The 22515-nt window shown below is 34.5% G+C and overlaps 1 protein-coding gene across 1 annotated transcript in view; it reads left to right on the forward strand.

Moving 5' to 3' along the window:
• Positions 1-22515, forward strand: part of LOC118741581 (protein spire-like) — a 253674-nt gene that overhangs the window by 93562 nt on the left and 137597 nt on the right. Inside the window, exons 6-8 of the mRNA XM_036473577.1 lie at positions 3246-3363; positions 6528-6640; positions 22277-22394. Coding sequence (XP_036329470.1) covers positions 3246-3363; positions 6528-6640; positions 22277-22394 — 349 coding nt within the window. The remainder of the gene's footprint in view (positions 1-3245; positions 3364-6527; positions 6641-22276; positions 22395-22515) is intronic.

The following is a 22515-nucleotide window of genomic DNA, read 5'->3' on the forward strand; positions in this document are numbered from 1 at the left end:
TATAAGAATATTGTTTGCGCTTTAGCCAAACATTTAAAAATCAAGGTTTCAAGCTAAATACAACGTTTAAAAAAATTCAAATTATGGAGTTTTATAGCCCATAATACTTGAGACTAATCAACAATTTCCAGCTAAAAATTCCCGTTGGCAGTTTTTAATTTTTTTGCCGCCAGTATTTTGTGTTTTTTATTTTTATTTAACAATTGCCATTGATAAAAATATTCGTTGATTTAATTTTTTTTCGAAGGCTCGAAGTGGGTAAATACATACTTGTCCGTTCTTTTTTTATTTAAATAATCATTTAAAGTATTTAGACAATCAAAAACTTCTCGGAATTCCCGTAAAAAGATTTTTGAATGTTCGCCTTTTATCAATATACATTTATTCGTATGTACATATATAAAAAGTGTGCATTAAAGTGTTAGAAAATTAATGCAATAAAGTACACTGCACTTTTGGAAAGAAATTTCTTATAAAGAAATAACTACGAAACATAAAACGGAAACGAAAAGTTTTATTTTTTTTTCAAACTAAATAATTCAACAAAAATCTACCAAAAAGAGAAAAAATTTACCTTTTTACCAACCCAATTTTTTTCTACCAATTTTGGTAACAATTTACCAAAGTGGCAACCCTGGTGTTGACCATAATCGCAGAGATACGATCGACGCCAATGAAAAGTTCAGCAACCGGTCGACCATTTTCCGTTCCACTGTTCCGTTTGAGACGAGTGGGCGGCTGCGCAGTACGCTCTATAGCCAGCGGGCGCTCATCTTCTACAGATGTTTAGCCCGAAGTTGTGATGTCACAATGCCACAGTCAATGCTATTAATTCCGTTAGCGCACTGAAAACGTTACGGTACCTAAAAAAAAACACAAAACAATGATGTGACATAAGCAATAGAAATGCACACCAATGGAAAGCATAAAATTATTAAACAATAAATAGGCTTTTTTTGTTTTACGACATACCTATGCGAATGTGTGTAAGTGTTTGTGTTTGTGTAATATTTATGCATTTGAATTTGTATTGAATATTGAATATTGTGAAAAAGGAGCTAATGTTAGTTACGGTTTAAACATCCGTCGCTCGAAGATGTGTACAACACTGTGCCGCCTCAACATTTACTGAAAAATATCATTTATAGTTGTGTTACTTCATTGCTTGGTAGCCAACGGGCCAACATGCCAAAGGCCAAAAGCCTCCAGCTTCATGCCTATTCAAGCCTACATACATATTTCATTAACAAATCGTAATGAAAAGCGAAAGTTACTCGCACACTTGCCCATCGGCGGCGTGTAAGCCATGGTTTTTTAAGTTGCTTGTTTTTTGGATGGTGTCTTCTTCTTCTTCTTTTTTCTGAAATACCGAAAACACTTGTATCTGCCACTTTTGCTGCTTCAGTGACTCGCATCTGCATATATTTGCAGTTTCATGACTTCCAAGTCCGCAAAAAGACTCTAATTAAATTACATATAATCAATGAAAATAACGCAGTGCTGAAGATGTGCCTTCGAGTAAATGTAATCGCGTGCGATCAGTCAGGCGCCAAAGACACGTTTTGCATTTTCTTCATTGCAAATAAAGCGAAAAAATTAATTACGTAATATATGTTTGCACATAATATTTATTATAGGTTTTCGGGTATCTACTAGTAGCCATTATAATGCTTCTGGTATTGATGGGATTAATGAAAGGTTTTTGGCTTGGATAGAGTCAGCTCCTGCTCTAAGCTCTTGTCCGCCACAGACCGCACATTCACTAATACTTAGAAATGTTTCAAAGTTATCGTAATAACCCAGTCGAAATTTTATGCATACGAAATCGCTGTTGGTGACATGAGCTTGGTGCTGTGTATGCATACATGCCAGTATAAATGAACCTTCATTTCCATTTAACACGTGTGGTTTCTCAGAGCGCATGCGTACGCTAAGTATACACTTTTACCACTGTTGTAAATGCATTAATGGAACAGTATTAAAGCATTCTTTCAAGATACATATGTATCCCCATATGTAAATGCTACTTTTCTAATACATTTTAATATACGGGGACATACAGAAAAGCAGCATTTACATATGCAAATGCATATATTGTAAAATCCCGCTAGTGCTGAAAATATTATCGCACAACGAGTCCGTTCACTAAAATGTTTGTACAAGACTGAAAATATTACAAAAATTCCACTTCAGATTTATCAAGAAGGGTACTTAAAATAACAACAACGAACGTTCGCTTGCAATTCGCTAGAATTTGAATTTATTTGTGGAAATTCATGTTAACGCATGAATTGAGTAGTCCACTTGCAAAGTGCGCTATGGATTTTTAGTTTTTGGTGGATTACGTACCAGTATTTAGAGTAGTTTCATGTCCAGTAACAACAGAGTGCAAAATCTTTTTATATTCTCAAAAAAATAGCATCAAATGTTAAGTCTTCTTCCAAAAGTCGCTATCACACTTATTTATAAACTTTCAAAACTATACATCTTCTGATGAACTTAGAAAACTGCTTTAGGTCGTATAGACTGTTAATGTTATCTTATGTCATGTTATGTTATGTTACAATTTTATAAGGCTCTTATTTATCCAAATTTTCAGGTAATAATAAAAAAGATTCAATTTTAATGTTACTTGTTGTCGTAGTCGTTTTTTTTCAAATTTATGGCTTTCTATTATAAAATCACATAACGTTGGTTGCAAGTGGACTACTCAATTGTTCACACTAATTCACTCATACAACATGCATACTTCATGAATGCATACTTCATGAATGCATACAACCGATTTCTACTGGGAACCGAAAACGTTTTAAGTAGGATATATGTAGATCTGCATATTCATTATTCTTATGCAACGTTACGTTAGAATAATAAAATGAGAAACACCCCAATCGGAAAAGTATTAATGCATTGCATGCGTGATAAATAATATAATGTATTTCTTATGCGTTCTCGATAATATTACTGCTAACTATGTAATCAGCATTATAATGTGTTCAAAAATTTCCAAAAATTTCATATTAAAACACATTCATTTCTCGATACTATGCCCCACTTTTCTTAGAACATCGCCCTGGGGGAAAAAATGCATTTTCGAATGTGAAAAGGGTTGTTTTACTGATTATTTTTTTGATTACTATACATTACATTTTCCCACTGGGATACTAAACTCTTTTTGTTACTTAGCATTTATTAAACTATATCAATAAACTAAATCTTATGAAATATTTTCTCCTTCATTACAGATCCTGCGCAAAGTGGCAGTAGTTGTGTACACCGCCTTGGATTATAACTTGGCAGTGGATGAACAGTGTCAAATGTCACATGAATTAGAAGAACTGATCACCTACATGACAGCGGAAGGTAAGATAAACCAATTCGCTAAACTATTATATCAATGTCATTAAAAAGCTCGTTCGGTTCCATCTTCTTCGTAATCTTAACAATTTATTTATTTTGGTGAAACATTTTTTTTTATAACATTGCAAGTTTTTCTTGTGAAATTCTTTTTCGTTTTGGGAGGACCCCACAATTGTTTTTAACTAGTTTTTACTATGTAACATTTATTAACTGGAGCAGGAGAATCGATTTTCTTCAAAATTCCTACTTTTTGTGCACTTTGCACTAAAAAACTTAATAAAAGCAAACAAAAATTCAAAAATCGGGCTCAACTGGTCTGTTGCAAATTTTATTGGCTTTCATTAGAAAAAGTTAATCAAATTGAATTAAAAATTAAGGCTCCAGTGAATTGTGAACACTAAATGCCAGTTTTGAACCACTGTGCGATGTAATTGCGCTACTTGCAAAAAAAAATTGCTTTTGTTCTTCGTCTTTCGCCAAAGTTCGATTATAATTTTGTACCAACGCTATACTTCGTTCAGCAATATCATTAAATATTTTAATACATACTCTTAAACGTTTCTAAGACAACCAACTTCAGGGTCTCAATGGTTCAATAGTTATAATATTTTTAATGAAAACAAAAATTATTATTATTACCTTTTAATATTGCAATACAAATTTTTCCAAATAGGAGAATTTCTCAGCGTATATAGGTCCTTTTAAGGTCATACATTTGTTAGGTTAGTTGTTCAGCCTAATATGCATCAATCATCAAAGGCAAGAATATTCTCGGATTCATAGCTACATATGTGAGAGTCTACTAGCGCTTATATGTGCTTGCTATAATATGGAAAACATTCCATACAACTTGTTAAACGTTTTACGTAAAACTTACATCGGCCCAGTGCAGCCTTTTTCACTTAGAGTAGTAAAAAACTTAATTTTTGAGGAGTATTTTAATATTTTTGGGAGTGAGTAGGCCCCATTTGTTTTAAAAATCTTTTCAAACCTATTTTAAGGCCAGCTGATAGTGTTTTTACTTAGGAAGCTGCACGATGACCCATTCTCGAGATAAGCATGCGTCAATGAAATGTATTTCTTTTTGTAGCATTTTCAATATCTAACTTGGTGTAAACAGTTTTCTTGACAAAGCCTTTCAATTGCAAAACAATGTAGTTAGTACACAAAGTTTCCAAAATATTATTTCATAGAATTTGTTTAACGCCTCCGAAAGTATGTTCTTAAAGTAACAATATTACGAATATGCCAAACGAAAACAATAATATTTTTTATTTTTTTTATTTCATAATGCGAAAATTATATACATAAATACTTACTTTGGGTGAGATGAAGGAAGAGTCTGAAACTTTGAGATTTGCTTGCTGGTCTCTTATGTTAAATAGTTACTAAATTTGATTAAATGTGTTTTCAGCTTAAATTTTCACGTTTAATTTTAATAAAGTTTAAAGACTAATAAATGCATTAAATTATTTTTAGTTAACAAAGGAAACTGTCGTTATAGTTGATTAATTAAAGCTCTACATCAGAAGTTATGTTTGTATTACTTACATAAATATAAAAAAATGTGTGTAAAAAATAAATATAAAACTGTGTAAAATCGTTGTAAAATAGATCGATTAAAACTTATGGCTTTTTTATGATGTGTAGTGCCAAATATACCAGAAACTGTTAGGTACAATAGGGATCTTACGCGTGTGTTACGCGCGGTGATAGGATTTATAACGAGACACAATCCATAAGGACGAAATATGTTTGCCGTAGTGCGAGTCCCTACGACATCTTAAGAAGATGAGGATAGAAAGTGAAAAGCATTTTCTCGGCAACTGTCTGGTCTTTGGCCCCACAGAGATGGTGCATTTTTGGGGCAAATGACTTACATATATTCATCAAAGAGACTGAAAAGTTTGCCGAAATGTAATTATTTCCCACGCCCACTGGTTTTCGCGTACCTTAGGTACAATGACCAACCAGGCTTGAATGCCTAGAAAATTTAAATAGTCTAATCCATATGGTTTTGGGTATCAAATATCTATTAAAAGTTTTGGAAATTCCAATTTTTTTGTTTAAAAAAAATTGTTTTCCTAGTTTTCCAAAGAACTTCCTAAAACTAATCACCTAATCGTGAATCAACTATTGTCATTTTTGGCAGGCCCCCGCAGCGTACTGACTGATGTTTGTACAAAATAATTAAATAAACAAACAAACATATGTATGTATGTGCATACGTAAATACGTAATTAAATAATTTTTTATGACTTGGAACAATTGGCAGCACGTGATGTCAACACTCGCACCGGTGCAGCTGTACACCAGTAGTGGATGACGAATCGGCGCCACCGCCAGCGTTTGATTCATTCTTTCATTTCCTTACCTTTATTTATTTTTTTTTGCACTATTTCTCCCTATTTAAGCAACACAAGATGCGATACAGTATATTGCAAGCTTTTTTTACCTTACTTTTCCATATTTTTCGCGATTTTTTTTGCTTCACGCTGATTATTTCAATTTATTTGACTGTTTCCATTAAATGTTTTGCCATTTTCATGTTCGGTGCACCTCCGCCAATTCAATTGTTTTTGTTTTGCATTATTTTTCATTGGTTTGTTTTGAATGTTAATGCTGTGTTATTGTAATTTTTGGTTTTGCGGAAAACCACAACCGTCGTGTCACCATCTGTCGGTTATCTGTGATTTGTAATCTGCGGTCGCCATTTGGCGGTTAGCGGTTAGTGATCAGCTGTCTGTAATTCTGTCTCACAGCAAATCGAATATCTTTTCCTGCATCGCTGTGTGTTAGTGCAGCGCGCCGCTTCATAAACCGATGCCAGACAGCGAATTAAGAGCGGGTCTGATTTTTCAAGGACGCGTGTCTATTGCCCTGGTTAGCGAATTTTTTATGTCGCAGTATTTTTTGATCGACATTAAGTGGCACAAAGGGGCAATGAATGGTAGGGGTATAGGAAGTAGCAGGGAGGGCTGGGATTGTAGGGTTGCAAAATTCATAGACATCGTTGCTCTTTCGAGATAATTTTAACTTTTTTCATACCAGTGAATACTAAATGATGCATTTTAAAAGCCGCGCCGTTACTTGTTTATGCATGTGCATGTTTGAAGTTTTGAAGAGCTTAAAAATATTCGAATAAATTAAACTTTTCTACTTTTCAGAAAACGATGATGACTGTATCGATGAGGGCATTGATGAGGGCCACCAACGTTGGGATGACGACGGCGATGATGAGAAATGGAATGAAACCAAAGAATTTGATTTTGTGCTTGAGGTAAGTTGTTACCAATTTAACGATATTCATATCTGCGAACCTTGAAAAAAGTTCGAGTACAAACAAGTTTTTGAACCGAATTAATTTACGTATGTGGGTTCGTATCAGTAATGAAAGAATACAAGTTGCGCCCATAAGAGAGAATTTTTTACAATAATTTTTGTTTGACGTTACACTGGTGCATTTGCGAGAGATAAATGCCAAAACGCGAGCACGAATGGAAGAAGAATAAGAAATTTTGCTAGAAAAACTACAACTAGTCGAACAAGTGTGACGTCATACAAATAGCGATTCTGTCAAATTCTCTTAGAGCGGTATAGCGGTACCGAGATGGGCGCCACCTTTGTTCTCTACATCGTGGGTTCGTATCTACATATGTACATACATATATATGTATGTCTGTACTCGTATGTATTATAAGGTATCTCTGCTGACGTAACAACAAGAATGGATAGTGCGGTCTTCGATTATGCCGAAGGCCTCATAACTTTCAGGAATAAAAGAAAAATGTAATCTATAGTAAAGTATAGCCAATTAAATGGAGGAAATTAATAATAAAAACTCATATCTGATGAATCAGTGGTATGGAGGTTCTAAATGAAGGAATTTTAAAACAAAATCTGATTAATGAACAATCAGTTCAGTTCTACTGTAACCCTTTCAGAGATACTCAGTATGCAAATTTGTATGGGAGGTACGACGCCCACATTTCGAACTACGTCCATTTTTCCCGATGAGTTCCACTTCTCTGCCACAAATTATTTCACAGATATTAAGTATAAGTATTCAGTTTGTATTGGAGGTACCGCATTTTTGAGTACTGAATTAATTTTACATATCTTCGTACAAAATTTCAGTGCCCTTAGGCAAATACTTCCCGCGATATATTTGTAAGTTGAAATATCTAATATGTATATGCGGTGCCACGCCGACTTAGTATATCAAAATACTTTTCAGCCTAAGATCATCCACAGTGTAATAAAGTAAACCAGATATATGAATAAATGAAAATAAAAGTTTGAAAAATTTAACCCTTTGTTACGTGAAGAAATTGTTCGCTGCAAGAAATTTTAATTCCTTTTTAGAAAACGCGGATAAAAATGTAAAACAAATGAAACAATATTCGATGCTATTTGCGTCACAAATGGAAGGTCGCTAAAGCGAATAAAGTTTCTCTGTTTTGCGTTACTCGCGACCAGTATTCATGTAGGCAAAGGAAAGATTCGTGCCACCTAATATTTCCAGAAAACAGGGGCGAACGCAGGTAAGGGTATCCTCAAGGTAAACATCTGAGGAATTTTTGAAAAGTTTTTAGTTTCAAACAATAGGCCATGGCGAAAATCAAATTGAAAAGTATGATTTTTTCCAAGGTTTGAAAATTTGTATTTCTATGTTTATTAGGTTGAGACATTTCACAAACTAATTGCTTAGTGGCATGGGTGTTGTGACATCAAAGGTAATATGTATCCGACGACGAACCTCTTGAAATTCAATTGATCAAATTGATCCCGAGATTGAAGGCCCTAGTATGTACATACATACATATCGCTTACCCCACTTCAAAGGTGACACAAGTCAAATGTCATAATTTTTGAAATTATGCGCTAAAAAATATGCATAGACCTTTTGTTTATTTTCGAGCAAAAGCTGGTGCAAATTTTGTTGTAATTTGTTGAAAATATCTAAGGTTAAGTGAATTCAAAAAAAATTGTTTTTCGTATTTCCTGGCAAGCGGGTAATTTTGAGTTGTGTCCCCTTTGAAGTAGTTGTACGATATGTATGTAAATGATTGCTTTACATAAAAAATTACATAAGTAAATACATACATAATTATGTAAGTATGTTCAAGTATTCATGAATAATATTTATTTTCAATTTCAACTCCCTGTTGTAATTGTTGTCATTTGTTTCTCTTGTCGTAACTGATTAACCTAGTTTACTAGCCATCTTGACCCGATATTTGTCGTTCAATCATCGCTTTTTGATTTATTCCCACACTCTTTGAGACACATTTTACATTTACTTATTCAATTACAAGCTACATCTACACAGCGAAATTGGTTGCACGCTTTAATGTTTAATGTTCGTTTACCTATCTGGCTTATGCTGCAATAACTGTTGTTGACTTTTGAGTGGCTATATCGAGTGTCCACTGAAGTGGATTAAGGTGTGCCCAATGTTTTGATTTAATTTTATTTATTTTTTTCGTTGCGTACTTTATGGTTGCAGCGGATCAGATTAGGGAAGTTTAGGGCCACTAGGCCAATTGAATGGCAGTTGAGTTTCTATGTTGCAACAATGTTGTTTTAATAATTTAATGGTGGGAAATGATAACGAACGAACGGCGTATCAACAAAATGCAAAACCGCGTATGTGAGGTTGTATAAATTATTTTCTACAGTGTAAAAACATTCATATTTCAAAATGGTTCTCTTTTTTATAAAGTAATCGCATTTCTGGCTGGAATATTTCAGGTAGAATGGATAAGGATTGAGCCAAGAGCTTGTGTGAGCAAATCCAGTTTTTGGCAGCTAATGTCGGTTACGCGATTTTGCAGAGTGACGATACGCGGTTTTGTACTTTAAACGACGATATGTATTGCAGATAATAACACAGTTCGCTAGATTTTCATTTTCAATCTGCACAAACTTACCAAAATAGTACATGGTTTTTTTTTTTATTTTAGAGAAGGAAAACGAGGAACCTTTTGAATTTCAACTTCAGTCGGGTTCTCCGGTCCAAAGGTTATGAAAAAGTCAAGAGGTTTAATTGTATTTTAGAGCAGGAATTTTCTTGTTTTATGCTGAACTTCCACTGGGCAATGACAAAACCAACTTAAACAACTGGCATGTGAAAATAGACTTAATGGCTTTTATTTTGACAAAACTTTATTATTATTCACCTATGTGTAATCCAATCATGCAATCAATTTATTTTCATCTTCCCGATGAGCTAGAGACTTGAAACTTCAGGCCTATTTCGAAGCCCGATGACAATGCAGTATGAAACATCAATTTGTATGCTCCCATAAGATTCATATTTGGAATGTACATTAGAGCGGGTTATAGCGGACCAAAAAGCGGAAAAATCGCATATGCAACTTTGTTTAAGAAACCATGGGTCTAAAACCAATTTCGAGCCAGCGAATTTTAAGAGGAAGTTTCATATCAGGTTATATAAAATTTTGTGGGAAAAGCTTAAACAAATACCTAATGTATAAGTGTAAGGGTACAAAAAGCAGTATATTTTTATGAAAGTACTTAAACGACTAAGTTTTTAAGTCCTCCTTGCTTGTAACAGGCAAAACGAATCGAGGTACATATAGACAAATATAAACATAAATGGTCAGAATGAAAAAAGATATCGATTTAGCGGTGACTGTCTGTCCGTCTGTGCACACGATAACTCGAGTAAAAATTTAGATATCTCAACGAAAGCAGGTACGTGTACTTCTTTTCAGCGTAGGATGGATGGGCAAAATCGGAAAATAACTACGCCTACCTCCCATATAACGGTCATTTTCAGAAATACCAAAACTGCGATATTTTAGTGATTTTTAGACGAATAGTAAAAAATATTTTAAATATTTTGAAAATGGGCGTAACCACGCCCACGTATGATTCTGAGTGTGATGAGTGTGTATCTTGGTAACCGCTTCACCAATTTCTCCCAAACACAGTTGTTGGCCTTGGTACGACATACCAAAGGGCTGAAATTTTTTAAAATCGGCCTTATTGGTCCACGCCCACATTCCATATAACGGTAGTTTAGAGAAATGCGAATTCTTCGATAAATCAGTAAATACTGAATCTAATTTATTCACAATTGATGTTTGCAATAATTCTTTAGAAATTTAAAACTAATTATGACTGCTCCAAATATTTCAGTATGATAGATTTTGATGATGACAATATTTTAACAGAACCGCCAATTAATAGAAACATTCCGTATAAGCATTTGAAGGAATATTTAGAATTTGCAGACCCACCACTTCCTGATCCACAAGTTGCATGCCACATAAAGGTACTGAACGAAACGTTCAACTGCTAACCAGTGTTTCTCGGCGCGTAACGGAAAAAACACGTGGAGGGTGTTATGGCTGTGACTGATGTTAGTCGAAAAAATAACACGCTTTATTTATTTTCAAAAAAAGAACTGCTTTTTGTACGCTTACACTCCTAAATCAACTATTTGTTTAAGTTTTTTCCAACCTATTGTGGCGCCATCGGGGGTCCCGCAAGGTAGCATTCTAGGGCCTTTATTTTTTTTTATTATTTATGGATGACATTGGGTCCTGTTTTTTTCTTCGAAATTTCTTTTATATGCAGACTACCATAAGATATACTCTATTATAAGGAATCGTGAAGACTCTGAAACACTTCAGTCTGAGCTTGATAAATTTAACTGTTGGTGTACTCGGAACCGCCTATTCCTGAATATTGAAAATAGCTCCTTCCTACCTTCACTAGAAGGCACAGTCCAACACCTTCAAGTTAGTTCATCTCAGACTCCAGGCTCAAGCGAGCTACTGAAGTTAAAGACCTAGGTCTCTTTTTTGACACAAAATTAAGTTTTTCGTTACATATCAATTATATCGTTTCTAAAGCGTTAGCCTTCATTCGGAGTAACAGTCTACCATTTTAAGACCCATATACGTTAAAGGTTTTTTACGCAACCTTAGTGAGATCAAAATTAGACTATGCCTCCTTTATCTGGGGACCCTATCACGCATGCCATATTAATAGAATAGAACGTATACAAAAACTTTGTATTAAATATGCTCACTGAACCCTTTCCTCTTTACGAATCAGGTTGTCTCGAAACCTTGAATAGTAGAACTTCTTTTCTTGCATGATCTTTTGCAATTAATCTCATAAAATGGTTTATTGAATGTTCATCTTTCTTAGAACGATTAAACTTTAATGTACCGATTCGTAACCTTAGACACTTTTCAATGTTTTAAATATTTGGCAATATCAAACTCAAATTCCTCTACAAATGCTCCCTTAATGGGAATTCTTGCCGAATTAAATAATATTTCGGGTTTGGACCCGTCTCTTCCAAAAGGAACAGTGCCTAGTTTAATTTATAATTATTTCAATTAGCTAGTAGCCAATTTCGTCAGTAAGAAACTATTGTTCTGTGAGCCCTACTCTACATATATTACTTATTTACATGAAAGGGAATAACTCCACAAAAAATTTTCACAGAAAGGTAGTACAGGAGTCGAGATATTTCAAAATCCGTGTTTATAGTCCGATTTGTTTCATATTTAAAGCATATATGTACTTATATATTACTAAGTAATAATTAAGTAATAAGTATAATTACTTGAATGGAAAGAAATAATGCCACAAACAATTTAGTCATTAGGTGGTGCGGGGTGAACTTTTTTTACTAACGACTAATAAAAGTTTGGCTTATTTTTAACCGACTTCCAAAAAAGGAGGAGGTTATCAGTTCGTCGGAATATTTTTTTTTTTTATGTATGTTAATTCTTTTTGCATCGGAAATTGCATATATATTTTTTTATATGGGAGTTGAAGTCGGTTTTTTTTGCTAGAAATTACTTGTTGTTTTTTAAATTCATTGCTAACTTAATGTCCGATCTTTTGTCGTTAATTGCCTAGTGGAAATACGGCATTAGTGCTCTTTAGCGTCTATCTAAATTGAAAATACCAGCCAGAGGGTTGAATTATTAAATAATAAAGTAGCACAATTTTTTTGCATCCGAAACTCAGTCCTCTGAACTGGAGCCATTCTTGTTCTGAGTTGCTAACAGAACTATAATTTCATTTTTGTATTTAATACAAATTTACATAAATAGATACGTATACTACAAACATCTACATACATACATACATACATATATACATACACCCGCGAATAAATGTACGCATGCATAGTGCATGTAATGTGCCTCTCACAACAATGGGTCAATAAAATACGTCAGCTGTCAGTGCGTTATAAACAAATGGCCAATATTCTAATGCCCGTCAGCAGGTAGTGGATTGGCTGGCCGGTCATAAAAAAGGCAACAGCTAAAGCTAAGCAACGTTGGCGGCGTCTGGTCGCAGCAGTGGCAATCCGGGTGGTTACTATTGTTGTTATTGCTACGTTTCTATTGCTATTGCCGTTGTGATCGTTATTGCTTTTGCCTCTGCACTTGCAACACACGAAATGCACTCTTACATATGTATGTAAGCCCAGTGCTCGACGAGCCAAAGCGTTCAACATGTGCACCAACATGTGGCACATGCTGTCATAGACAACTAACCGTAATGGAAAACGTGCAACATGCCACAAAATGCAACATACCACAAAAGGCGGTTAGAAATGGCCACCAACGTACACGATTGTTAATGTGTTGTTGTAACACATAACATAGCACATCTATTTATCATAGTGTGCATGTGTGGTTGTGTATATACATATGTACATATGTACATACATATATCGGTGTGAGTGCAATAGCACGGTGCAGCAGCAAAGTTATGCAAAAACGCTAGCAGCGTTGCAGATGCTTTTTATTGCTTATTTGATTTTTCCCCCTTACTTACTGGAAGAACAACTAGTTAGAAGACACATTGGCAAAGAGCCAAACAAATGCTCGTTGAAATGAAGGCAAAGGTGAAAGGTGTTCATGATAAAAAAAGAAAACTAAAAGAAAAATCTGTGTTGTCTGCTTTTTTTGGCCAAAAATTACGAGAAAATAAACGTTGGCACACTTATCGGCAATACATATTTAGTTGCTTGACTACTTTTTTGCAATTGGCATGTACGAAGGTGTATACATTAGGGCTGAGTAATTTAATTTCGAAAAAAGTGTATGGCATATTCGAATTCTACACCCGATTCTAAGCAAAAATGGTGAACAAACTATATGCCAAAAATGACGTTTGACTTTCCCATTTTTTAAAAGAAAAATCAGTGCGATACAATTTCTTCTGAACGAAATAAATTTCTTCTTTATATTTAAGAAACTATTTCAGAAGTTCGTTATGCTTGTTTATTTCATACAAAATTTTTTGAAAATTGGGAGGGTGAAACATCAATTTTGGAATAAAGTTTGTTCTCAATTTTTGCTTAAAATTAATCGTAGAATTTCTCCGCCCTAATGTACACATTTGTGGATTGCAGGAGGATTATCAAATGTTGCACAGAAAATAAATGTCTATGCGCAATAAGAAATCGAAAAATTAAATATTTTTATTCTATTCTTTTCATAGGTATAAACTATTTTGTTGCATAACGCAACCTTATAATTATCCACCAATTTCATGCATAACCTAAAAACCACCTTTGAGCTGAGTAAGTTTTCGCCTTCATTTGCGAGAATTGTAAATATTTACAATAAAAAGGAATCTAGTCTTTACCGCAACGATTATTTTTATTTATTTTTCCTCGCAATTTAACGGTAATAAATATTTCAAATACCCAATGCTTCTAATAACTCGCCGTATTAATAACCAGTTCAGACATAATCCGCTTGTACAATACAATTTTTGCGGCTAAGCAACTGGTTAGACGTTACATGTGCTTTTATATAGATACATATGTAGATATGTAATATGTACTTGTACAATGTACATAAATATGAAACTATGTATGTAGGTACGCCTACGCCCTGTAGGAAAAACCACAAGTGCCGAAACAGAGCGCTACTAAGTGAGCTTAATGCATAAGCAGAGGGCAGCGTTGATCTGGATTAACGGAGCAGTTAATCCGATCAAAATTGTAGCCTTACAGACGGCATTATTAAGCGATCCGCTAGGTCGTGGGCTCGAATTCCACAGCCAGTAAATATTTTAGTTTTTTATACCCGAGCGCACTTGTGCACAAGTGTATTATAATTCACATAACGGTTGTTAGTAACAGCCAAAACGAATCGCGATAGATATAGACAAATGTATACATAAATGATCAGAATGAAAAAAAGATATCGATTTAGCGGTGACTGTCTGTCCGTCCGTCTGTCCGTCTGTGCACACGATAACTCAAGTAAAAATTAAGATATCTTATCGAAACTTAGTATGTGCACTTCTTTTTAGCGTAGGACGAATGGTATTGAAAATAGGCAAAATCGGACCATCCCATATAACGGTATTTTTCATAAATACGCAAACTGCGATATTTTAGTAACTACTTGAGCTTTGAGTTTTTATAAATAAATATTTACCATGATTTTTAGACAAAAAAATAAGAATATTATAAATTTTTGGAAAATGGGCGTAGCCACGCCCGCTTGTGATTACATGTATATAACTTGGTAACCACTCCACCAATTTCTCCCAAACTTGGCACAGTGGATAGCAGAAAATCTTTTAAATTGGACAATAACCACGCCTACATCCCATATAACTACGGTGACCATCCGTCCTTTATTTCAAAGGACAGTCCTTTATTTTAACCCCCTGTCCTTTATAATTTTTTTCCCGCCACTGATCTTATATTTATATTCAGATACATTCCTGTTAATAAATGTTCGTATTTAAAAATAATATTTTCATACAAAATTTATTACGCACGTATTTGACTGTTCACATCTGAGTATGTATATGTAAGTGCAAGCATGCAGAGCGCCGCTCTGAGAACAGTGACAACATACACCCACATACATACATAGTACATACATGTTTATCCGTACAAATCGCGTGCTGTGGTGTTGATGGATATTCAACATTTGAAGGCAAATTTATATGGCTGGGTGTAGCTCAGTGCGCAAAGATGCTTGCCACAAGTTGTTGATATCCGGAGATGGTCGGGTTCGAATTCCACTGCAGGCACATGCAAATTAAATTTTTCTTTTTTTAGTTTTTGTGTTGATTATTCACTTCACGGATGCTTTTTCAGTACGAACGCGGTATTTTTAAATTGCGCGTAATTGAATTGAATATTTACCAATATACAGTACTTTCGTTGACGCTTATAGTAAGATCAATTACGTTTCTATTTGATTTTAATATTTTTTTCCCTCAGTGTACCCTCTGCATTTGCGAAGGTGTAAAGAATAATATGCAAGTGGTTTTATAACGGCCTTCGGCGGCCTTTACTTTTCCTACTCTTTAATTTATTTTTTTAATTAATCAAAACGACGATTTTTCAGAATAAATTTGCTTATACCAATGTGGACATAAATTGCGTTATGACCTCTGAATCTTTAGCGGAATAAGTGTAATTTTTTGTTTATAAAGTCAATTTGCAATTATGCAAATATCTGTGAGTGCAATTAGCAATCTTTTAAGTTAAATTTCAGCTTTTAAAATAGAGTTCTCAAATAGGCGGCGTTGACTTACCTTTTTTTGTTTGTTTTCATATGTTAATGCTTTAATAAATGCAATTTCTATTTGAATGTATTGTCAGGAATGTATTCCAAGTACCATTTAGTATTTTAAAAACAAAAAAATTTTGACTTTCGTCCAGCTAGATCTGCTATCCGAACCACTGTGTATCGGTAGTCTTCGGAAAGGTGAAGAATCTATATGTAATACTTGCGCCGGGTATTTAATGTTCGGCTCCGCCCGAACTTAGACTGTTTTACTAGTTTTTTTTTTTATTTTTGGTTTGGTTCTTTTAATTGTAATTTGTTTATGTAATTATAGTAGTTGTGGACTTTTTGAATAAAAATTAAACTTGAAACAATTTTAGTTACCTCTAATTAATATGAAAAAAAATATTAACAAAGAAAATAAAATTAAAGCTTAAAATTAAAAGATGTATTTTTTTGGAAATTGGTCAGAAGGGCGATTGAACCTGGGCCCTACCGAATTGAGTGCAAATCTGTTACCACTCATCTACAGCTCGCTTGCTTTAGTTGCTAACTTTTCATTCATAATAGACAACAGCTGACCGTTTTGATCAGTGTTGTTATCGAAAATGCCGCTGATCCGCATTCGTTTTCAGGTCTAACTCTAAGACTTAATCCGGAGGAACTGCAGTTATTCTCGAGATAAATTAACCTAACCTTAGACTCTATTTTCTCGACAAATGATGCGACTTGTATGTATGAAAAACAATGCTTAACTCTTAAGGAAGCGTACAATCAAAAAGCAGTTCCGAGCCGCACAAGATGAAGCTACGGCTATTCATACTGAACGAGGCGATGTGGAGCTTTTCGCTTAGAATCGGTTGCAAGAATATTGCGAAACTTACTGGCAGTTAAAAGTTTATTTTTCTTCAAAAGATTTATTGAAAATAAAAACTTCTTTTGATTTTTTGTTCCCGGATTCTTGGCACTGGGAAAACAAATATGTAAAAACTAAAAACAGCTTTGCTGTGTGCTCCGAAAAGCATCTGAACCGGCGTGCTGTATGAACGCTATCATACAGTTACAGCAATTTGTAAGCTTCGTCTGTCAATGGGCCTATTAGAAGAGGTTTCCTATACCTACGCATACATATATTCCCTAAGCTTTCGAATAAACTATATTCTAAAATTTTCTTTACTTAACTTGTGAAGGAATGAATCACAGGGGAGGTTTTACGGTCTGTTTAAGTTTCCTTTGATTCTATCTCATATCCCTTTCTAGCAAACTTATCTACTTCCTCATTTCCTGGGGCCGAGTAAAAGTTTATAATAGGTTGTCGAAGAGCTTGTAAGTATATTCGGCTTTACTGAGCACATAACGAATTCGTTGTTACTGGCCCTACGGCTTTGATGGCAGCTTGTATAGTATCTTGAAATACAGCTTTGGAAGTGTTGAAATACAGTTGGTGGTTTTTACACTTTAAGATCTCAACGTTTCCCATAAAGATTTGGCACGCGATTTCTCAGCCTAATTCTGTCAAGTATAATCAAGAATATTTGGCGTTCAGAGTTTCGCCGAGCTTCCCTGCATTTTGTTTTGTGCGTCTTTATGTTGTTGCACAAATGGAGGTACTTACAATTTTACGCCGAACCTAGATCCTACAGAATGGTAGTACTACCCTCTAATTATTTGGCTACAACATTTGCCGATAATTGAAGCAGGTGTAAAATACCTTCCTTACTTCCAAGTGGTAAGCTTACCGCGGTATTGAGTAACTTGCATATCAATCCGTTCACTCCCTTCAATTTATTTGGGTCCTGGCCCCCAGTGAATGCGGCTCGACTTAGAGTTTCCTATTTACATGATGGTGTCCTAAAAGGCTTAGAGGGAACCTTCCACAGAAGTGCTTCCAGCTATTAATTTTGGCTGTCCTAATTTTTTCATCATAGGCATCATAGGTTTTGCCGGCTTAAAGCGTTCCTTAACCCTTCTTACATTCTTTCCAGTTCCTTTGGTCGAGGCCCTGAAGTTGCGCAGGATTTAAGATAGCCAATAGCGTATGAGAAGTTAAGACTTTTTTCTGGCTCAATGTCTTCACTGCCAGTTTTTTTTAGTTTCTCTTAAATTTCTTATAGAGGTCCCATTTTGGATCTACTGGAATTCCTAAAAACCTTGTCATTTCGTGGGAATTTAAACGATGTTGTAAAGCATGTGAAACTATGATTAGAGAAAGACCGTTGCTCTAGCACCATACAAAACATATGAAGGAAAAACGGGTTATTTTCCTAGGCGGACCAGTTCTAAACCAGAAATTTTTTTACTACTGTAGGCTTTTCCTGCAGGGTGTGGATATTTGTGGATGGATGTATGTAGAAGTATCTATCTAGCGGATATACATCGCAGATATCAAATCACCATAAACAAGGTTGCATAACAGACTCGCTCGCATTAGCAGCCGCCGACGCCACTACCTCCTTCGACACTGCCATCGACAACTATCGACTGACGAGCGCACCGATTCGCACCTTCACCGCAATTGGCAGAAATAATTTACACATTCAAATGAACATTAATGGCCGTTTTCACCGTCTCTGGTTAACACTAACTTCCAGTTAAACATCATTACCACATTGTCGACACAATGTTATATGCATGAAGTCAGTAACGTCGGTAACGATGTTTAACTGGGGATTAGTGTTAACCAGAGATGGTGAAAACGGCCCTAAGAATTGTTATTTTGTGGTATGGCTTGTCCGTCTGTGAGGCAAGTGCGACAAATGGCAACCAACAAGCAAACGTTTGAAGCGCACTCTCTGCGAGGGGAGGTCCACATCACTGGCATTGAAGCGTGTGATGATTCGCAAGAGAATGCGATTAAAGGCTTGCACGTGACAGCGACAAGTACAGAGAGTGGAAATATGTATTGGCCTGCAAATGCAAAGGAAAAATGGCAAAGCAATAACTTGACAGATGCAAAATAAAATATAGAAGAAATGCCAAATGGTATGCAAAACGCTAAAGTTGCTTACAAAGTGGTGCAATAATGCGGAGAATAGTATTTATGGGAGCAAGTTAGAGCGAGTGTAGTGTGACGCAACGAAGTGGCAACACAGAGGAGGCGGTCAAGTGCAACAAAACACAACAGATGACTCAATTTGCTGCATTTCATAGTCAATATGACAAAACATGAGTACATATTTTCATATGAAAATCGTAAAAAATTTTCCTTCAATGAATTTTCATACATTGTTGGCTATTTCCATTACATTTTTCACGCGCTGTTGTTAATTGTGCAGTTGTTGGTTGTTTTGCGGCTTTTTTGCTATCGAATGACAACTGGACGTTAAATATTTCCAACCATGCAACAACTTTATTTGCGTATATACTTAAAAGAGTATACATATACTAATTTAAACATAGATGCACAAAAACAATACACTACGTACATATGTATGTGTGCATACTTGAATTCAGTTGCTAGTTTGTGTTTTTTAATTTTTTTTATTTTATGCCTAGCGTATCGCACACTCAATGGATGATGTAAACAAGTGTTTGGCACTTGACAATCTGGGAGCTACTCAAGTGAAGCAATATTTTATGCATTTATTTATATACATACATACATTTGTACATTAGAGTGGTCCAATTTTTGTATGGGGGAAACAAGATTTCATCCTATAAAACTTAGTTTTTTCCTTTTGATATTTTTAATATCTATACCAGCTTTCCGTTTGCTACTGCAACTAATACAGGGTGCTCAGTGACCTTGAAATGCGCTACTGGATCGCTGTGAAACAAAAAATATTGGTGATTTTTATAAAAAGCTACTTTTGCCATGACAACTGAAGCTTGTGATGTTTTAATAGATAATTTAAATTAGGAATGTTCTCAGGTTACTTAACCAATTGTTTGATTAATATATGTACACAAAACTTCTAGAGTAAAGTATGAGCATCATGAGGATCCTCGAAATGTATACTTAGAAACGTAAGGTTTGATACCAGCACTTCTTTCGGCAAGAGGAAAAATTTTGGAAGGTGCCCATATCTCGAAAAAAATTTTTTTATACCACTCTAATGTACATTAGCCTGGGTCGAATATCCCTTTTTTTAGAATTTTGTTTGGTAATAGCTAAAATATTGTTCATAATGATCTAAAAATAATCTGTGTGAATGATGAAAATGGTTGGTCAATATCTTAGGCTCACCCAAGTCCATCGGACCACGCTAATGTACATACATACATACATATGTAAATGCATATGGGGCATTCCATTAGTTTTTCTAATAATTTTTTGAGTTATAGTACCAACTGAGAGGGGCACCCTGCTTTTTTCAATTTTTCGTTCATCCCGGGATATTAAATTTTTGAAATAAGCGTTCCTTTTTGAAATTTTTCATTCAAAAAAAAACCAAAAACAATTTTGGAATATGAAACCAAAAAAAAATCAAAACAGAATTTCTATAAAATTTTAAACTTTCTTTTATATACAACTAAAATATACCAAGCGTACTTCACCGCGCCTTAAAATATTTTTGTGTTGTTACTCCCTCCCAAGACATGTATGTCCTCATTCATAAAAAAAAAATGTATTTAAAGAGCTTTATGAAGGGAGATTTTCGAAAAAAAAGTTTCGATTTATGGATTCTTTATTTTTTATGAATGTAGGTTTTAGTTAAGAAAATAGGCTTTTCCTGCAAATTTAATTTATAATTGACTCTATTTACCCTATCTTATCAATTTCACTGAATTATATTTTTCAAATAGGCGGCAACCCTCCTAAAAAATTGTTTATACAGTAAACTTTCTTAAACCTCTTTAGTTTGATACCCGTATTGTTTTATTTCATTCTTTTTATCAATTTAGTAAAATACAATTTTTCAGACAGGTGTTAACCCTCATCAAAAATATTTTGGGCAATAGTCTTTCCTAAACCTCTTTAGTTTGATACCCGTATTGCAATATTTACCCATACCCATATTGCAATATTTAATTTATCTTATCAATTAAATTATATTAAAATTTTCAGAGAGGTGGCAACCTTCCCCAAAAATATTTTAGGCTGTAAGCCTTCTTAAACCTCTTTTTTTTTGACAGCCATACTGCAATATATATTTTATCTTATCAATTTACTTAAACTGCAATTTTCAAACTGGTGGTACCGCTCTAATTTTTCCCCGGTTCGGTTTCCGAGTGAGACAAAAATTCTAAATAATGAAAATTAATGGAAAACTAGCAAATTTTGTCGAACTCAACGCCCGAAACTCTAACTGGCGTCAAATTAAATGCATTGCTCAAAAAAAAACTACATTGCAGAGGTAGAAATTCTCTACATAATTTCAGTGGGAAGTACTACGCCAGGACTTTTACTTTCGCGTAATCAATTCTTTTCCTTAAAGTTTGATCAACTTTTCCAAAATGGCTCCCCGACGAGTATGGTCGTACTCACCTGTCGAATTTATATAAAGCAAATATTAGATTAAAATACACACTGTTCCAAGAAATGAAACCAGAAATATTTTAAAATTGTTGGAAATTACAATTTTATCAAATATAATACGACGAATAATTATAAAATTATTAAATTAGAAGAATAACCTGGTTACCTGTGAACCGCTAAGGTTCCAATCAAGAATACACAATACACATTTTACAGCGATATAATCAAGACTTAATAAGAAATAAAGATTTGAAGTCAATAAGACGTACATAAGCATAGCAGAAACTTTTTCTTGTGGTTCTGGGCCTCAGCGGTATTACCATACGTGTATCAGTGGCGCAACGTTGGATATAGCAATTTTAAGATAACACACTAAAAGATATATATTGAAAGCAGAGGAATAACCTGGCGGTGGTTTACTATAAACCGGCCAACCTACCCAAATCCCCCCCCAAAAAAAAAAGTTTTATCAAACGTTTGGTAATCTTACATGGCGTATGAGTAACATTATTTCCTGCTCGTATTTTGCAGAAAAAAAAAATGAATTTACCAATCCCATCGGCCCATTTTTCGCAAAGCTATGGGCATTTAAAAAATTGAACTTTTTTAAAAAAGAATTTTTTTTTAAGAACATTTTTTTTTTCAATCTATATCCCGAAACAGCTGAACAAAAAAGTGTACACCCTAACAAAAAAAAATATGAAAAAAATCAGAGATGCAAAAGCTAAGTGGTGTCCGAATTGGGCTGGAATGCCCCATATGTAAATGTTAAAGTTTATGCATATGTGCATACATACATATGTAAATATACAATTTATTTATTTGCAAGGTTATTGTATAACGGTTTCACACTCAACTTATTTTTTACAAATTGATTTTTCCCATACACTTCCTAAATAATTTATTTCAATTTACTTACATTCATTTTGTTCGTTTTCATTTTTAACAGGCCTGCAAAAATCATGTTAAACCCACTGTACCTGAAGACCATTATAAGGCAGTTTGCCGCGCGCTTGTGACTGAAGCAATTGAGTTGCGAATATTTCTGCAGCAGGTCTTAAATGACGGTAAGTGAGACGTCTTATTTATTACGAAGTGTTTCAGATTTAGTGTCCTTACATATGCAAATCTGAAGCCAATTTGTTGCTGCAAAATTCGATTTCCATATTTCCTTATTTATTTCCCTTT

The sequence above is a fragment of the Rhagoletis pomonella genome, unplaced genomic scaffold (genome assembly GCF_013731165.1).
Source record: "Rhagoletis pomonella isolate Grant_MI unplaced genomic scaffold, Rhpom_1.0 Rhpom_scaffold_00006, whole genome shotgun sequence".
Taxonomy (NCBI): Eukaryota; Metazoa; Arthropoda; class Insecta; order Diptera; family Tephritidae; genus Rhagoletis; species Rhagoletis pomonella.